Source organism: Cinclus cinclus, chromosome 24 (genome assembly GCF_963662255.1).
Source record: "Cinclus cinclus chromosome 24, bCinCin1.1, whole genome shotgun sequence".
NCBI classification, from domain to species: Eukaryota; Metazoa; Chordata; class Aves; order Passeriformes; family Cinclidae; genus Cinclus; species Cinclus cinclus.
Window position 1 is genome coordinate 3,953,367 of NC_085069.1, and position 4,781 is coordinate 3,958,147.

General features: G+C 41.2%; 1 protein-coding gene across 1 annotated transcript; it reads right to left on the minus strand.

Moving 5' to 3' along the window:
- Nucleotides 1–567: 567 nt before the first annotated feature.
- Nucleotides 568–1,461, minus strand: LOC134053289 (olfactory receptor 10C1-like; the record flags this gene model as incomplete). The annotated part of the gene is made up of 1 exon (XM_062508219.1): nucleotides 568–1,461. A coding segment is annotated over one exon (894 nt), but the record flags the coding sequence as incomplete, so codon positions are not given.
- Between the last annotated feature and the right edge of the window lie 3,320 nt (nucleotides 1,462–4,781).

Below are 4,781 nucleotides of genomic sequence, written 5' to 3' on the forward strand. Positions count from 1 at the left end.
GAGGCAGTGGGGCAGGAATGCAATTTTGCACACCTCTTTTTTTTTTTTTTTTTTTTTTTTTTTTTTTTTGCCCCAGTAACAATCTCAGAATTAAAATCAGTACTCAATAATATCCTGGGCTCCACATTGTTGCCTGAACTATGTCCTCTCCTTTCCCCCAACAGATTTACTAAACATTTTCAGGAAATAAATGCAAACAGATGAAAACTCATTCTTTTCAGTCCTTTCAGTAAAGTCAGGCTCTTGAATATTACTCTTTGGTTCAAAAATTCAGAAGTATGTAAAGCACAATTTTCAAGCTTTTGAAAAATAGCAAGGAAAAGAAAAGGAAAAAAATAAGTTTCTTGAAGAATTTCTTAAGTATGTGGAAGAAATTCCCTTCCAAAATGTTAACATAGCTTCTAACACTCCCTCTTAGAGCTAAAAATCTCCACTCTTCTCCCTCCTTCCTCCCCAACAGATGAAGTAGATCAGGAAATTGATTTTCCTGAACAAGAATTTAGAGTGAAAAATTCCACCACAAACACCTGGAACAACCCAAATCTTCTATTTCATTTCCACACTAACTTAGGTTTTCTCCATTTTTTCCTTCAGGGCTCCTTTCACCTCCTTATTCCTCAAACTGCAAATGATGGGATTCAATAAAGGAGTCACCAGAGAATAAGAAAGGGAGAGGAATTTATCCACAGATGCACAGTAGCTGTATTTTGGCCGCAGGTACATGGAGCCTGCAGTGCCAAAAAAAACAGTCACAACCAGGAGCTGTGAGGAGCAAGTGGAAAAGGCCTTCTCCTGGCTCTCAGCTGATGCCATGTGAAGAATTGTGGAAACGATAGGAATACAGGAATAAATGACCAGTGAGAAAGGACTCAGAATAGCAAAGACAGCCACCACAATGACCTGGATTTCACTTGGGAGAGTGTTGCCACAGAGCACGTCCAGGAGAGGCTGAATCTCACAGAAGAAGTGGTCAATGGCACAACCACACAAGGGTGAGCTGAAGGTGATGAGGGTGTGAACTAAGCCCACAGCAGTTCCACAGATGTAAGCTCCAACAACCAGGCTTCTGCAGACCCTGCTGCTCATGATCATTGTGTAATGCAAGGGGCAGCAAACTGCAAAATAACCATCAAGGGACATGGCGGCCAAGAGAAAACACTCAGCAACTCCAAAGAAAAGGAAGGAAAACATCTGCATTGCACATCTTGTCTTGGAAATACTCACTGTTCCCACCATCAGGTTCTCGAGAATACTTGGGATAATGACAGACAAATAGCAGATATCCCAACAGGACAGCTGAGTGAGGAAGAAATACATCGGGGTGTGAAGGCGATTATCACTGTTTGTTATCAAAGCTATCACTGTGTTCGCCATCAAGGTGAGAATATAAAGAGATAATGAAACTAGAAAGAGCAAAGGGTGTAAAGGAGAGGTTCCAGAAAAACCCAGGAGTCTGAATTCACTCAATCCACTGAGGTTCCCAAGGATCATCCTTGTCTGGTGCCTTGCAGAGCTCTCCTCGTTTTAGTGTCCAGCAGCCGATGAAGCTGCAAACAGCCGGGCAAATCTGCAGTCAGAATACATCTGCCTGCTTGAACAGACAGAAAGAGGACTGGAATTTAGATACTACTCAGATTTTGAGAAGATCTTCTGAAAAGATTATAAAAGCTTCGAAAGAAAATGAGGCAGTCTTATGCGTTTTGTTTCTGTCTATTTTTGACTGATTCTTCTTTCAAAGCATTGCCTTCAAAGGCTGTATATTCACCACTCTCTTCAAAAGCTCAGCTACCACTTTTACTCTGTAGAAAAAGAAAAATTGTTGTGGCAGAGATCTTTTTATGGACTAATCAGTTCAAGTCTCAAAAATCATCAGTTGCACCATTTGAATATAACAAAGGTAGTTTCTCCTGTTGTGGAGTGTGGTAGAAGAAGAGAGAGGATAGGAAAAAACCCCTAAATGTTGAGGTCTCCAGGAAAGCTTTCAACTCTGAGCACTCTGCAGTGAAGCAGAAGAGAGGTTTGTCCACAGCTCTTTATACTACATCTATATAAAGTCCACTGAGACTGGCTAGTGCTGATTGGAGCAATAAGGAATAGTTGTTAAGAGGTTGGATAAATATGATGCACGTGTATGAGCTGATTCACAGCCACCTCTAGTTTTACAGAACTTGCAAATGATTTCTATATAAACCCAGATATCCCACACAAATATCAAGATCTGGTTTTACTTTGCAGTAATTACTATTACTTCATAATGCAGCCAGATTAATGACAGAGTTGCCACACAGGCTTTCCATACTTATGCTTTCTCAGCAAAATTTGAAGGTGAAACAAAGATGCAGCCCACATTCACTTGGGGATAAGGGACAAAAGATTCACTCATTGCCAATCTTAATTTTTATTTCCCTGTTGATGTCCAGATCATTACAACTAAAAATTAGTTTACCTTGATCTATTTCCTGGCATACCTCATCGCTCGCAGATTTGAAGGACCCTTTTTAGGGTATCATGAAGAAGTATGCAGGCTATAGGTTTTGCTAAGGCACTGCTAATCCTCCTTGGCTTTATGATCCTCTGCTGCCAGATACTTCCCCTGCTTCTGCTACTGTGTACTACAGTCTGCTGAAACATGCCCACTTTAAACCATTTGGGTGTCTGTACCCATATTTCATTTCTGGGTCACACCATCAGTGACTCTGCCGTAGAGGAACCCAAGACAAAGGAGTGTGTATTGATGCAGTCCTCACATATACTTTGGGATAAAGTTGCACCAAAAAGATCATTCTTGCCCACAAATTAACATGTAGGTTCCCCTACTCCTTCTTCCTTAAGTTTGTCATTAATCAGAAAGATTAAAAGAACACCACTAACAAAAATAATCCCCATCCAACCAACCAACCAAAAATCACCCACTTTCTTTGCCACATCTGCTGCAGCAAACAAGGATTTAGCATTCCAATTATTTCTTTGGCTAAGATTTATTTGACAGATGTGCCCACCAAGCAGTCAGACCATCTTTCACAGCACAGACCAACTCACTCAATGTTATCCACTACCAGCAGATATTCCCATTGTGCTTGGGAGAAGGCTCAATAAGCAAGGCCAGGCATGGCTGTTGGTCTTCATTTAATTTTATGAAATCCTAGTCCAATTTAGTGATGGAAGGTGATACTGCTCCCTGCAGCCCTCCCTTTACCAGTGTTTTTACTAATACTTCTCCCAACTTCCATGGTGGCAAAAAGAAAATCCCTTTCCCCTTCCACCATGTAATAGAATCATCAGATCATCGAATATCTCACGTGGGAAGGGACCCATAATGCTCATGCAGTCCAACTCCCTGCTCCTTGCAAAAGTTATCAGTGAGTGGAGAAGAGACCCACTCCAGACAAAGTTTTTTACAGAAGCCCTCCTGTCAAGTCAGCAGGTACAGGAAGGACACTTTTGTTTTCAAAACTCCTCAGAGAGAAGTCTGCATGCAGCTGGATCCTAGCCCAGCCCCAGACTCTTCAACAGTTTCTATGCAAAGGGTTACAGAGGTGTAATTGAGCCTGTATACAACTGTGCCCCGTGGGATTAAAGACGGCAAACCAAATCTATTGATATAAATAAAATTAAGAATTCATTTAAATTGATTGCAATCATTAAGCAAAATAACTTGATCACAATTATTTGTTACATAGCATCGGCAGCCTTACTAACATAACTAACATAGTGGAACTAGCATAGTAACACACCCTAACTAACTACTAGTGTTACAGTATAGTGCACTATCTTGGAAGCAACAGAGAAGCAATTCTATGAAATCAGGCAAAACAATTACGTAGAGATTGATGTCACTCATCCAACAACCATGAGCAAACCTATTTTGCTCAGCCATGAGAAGTGACCTTCAGGGCTTTCCCTGCTCAAGGGAGGGATATTCACACACCTTAGGGAGGTATGCTAGAAATCCTTGTCATGCAAAAGTGGGACTGCCCTTCTATAGCATAACCTGACTGGCTGCCTCTGATACATTTTTACATTAGGTTTTGGCAGGTCTATTCAACAAAATAGGCTTTGCTGCTGAAGAAGGTACTAGCACCACTTTGGTTTCTCCCATGTGACCCGTCTGACTCTCACTTCCATGTGAAGGCCTGGACATCCTTGCTGCTCCTGCCCTCAGATCAGGGATTCTCTGTTTGCATGTCCTCATGGTGTTGGAAATGATAGAACTTTACAAATACCTTTTCTAATTCATTCTTTTAATTCAGTTTTCTAATTACTTCTTTTAATTAATCATGAGCCGTGTAATTTTCCACTCTGTCATATGCCACTGTAGCCAACATTTAGCAAGGTTTGCCATAAGCTGCTCTAGTGGGAACACAGCTTGGGAAAAGCCCTGAAGCTTTACGTTTTGCTAAAACAACTGTAATTAACCTTGATATGCATCAATGGTCTCAGACCTGGAAGAGGCATTTTATGGCTGAAGCTGGACGCAAGGAATGTAGAATTTCTGAACCACATGGACACTGTGCAGAACCCAGAGATAAAGAGGGAACTAACAAAGGTAATTCAGCAATTGTGCTGGAATGCCACTGTTCTCATTTCAGACAGGGTAGAGTTAATTTCTTTATTTCGGTAGCTCTTACAGTGCTGTGTTCTGGATTTGCAATGAGAATGGTGTTGATAATACGCTGAAGTTTGAGGTTTTGCTCAGTCACCTTTATCCTGAGTCAGGGACATTTTGTTTTCTCATCTTCTGCTCTGCCTGTGAGGAGGCTCACAAAAGAAACTGGCAGAGA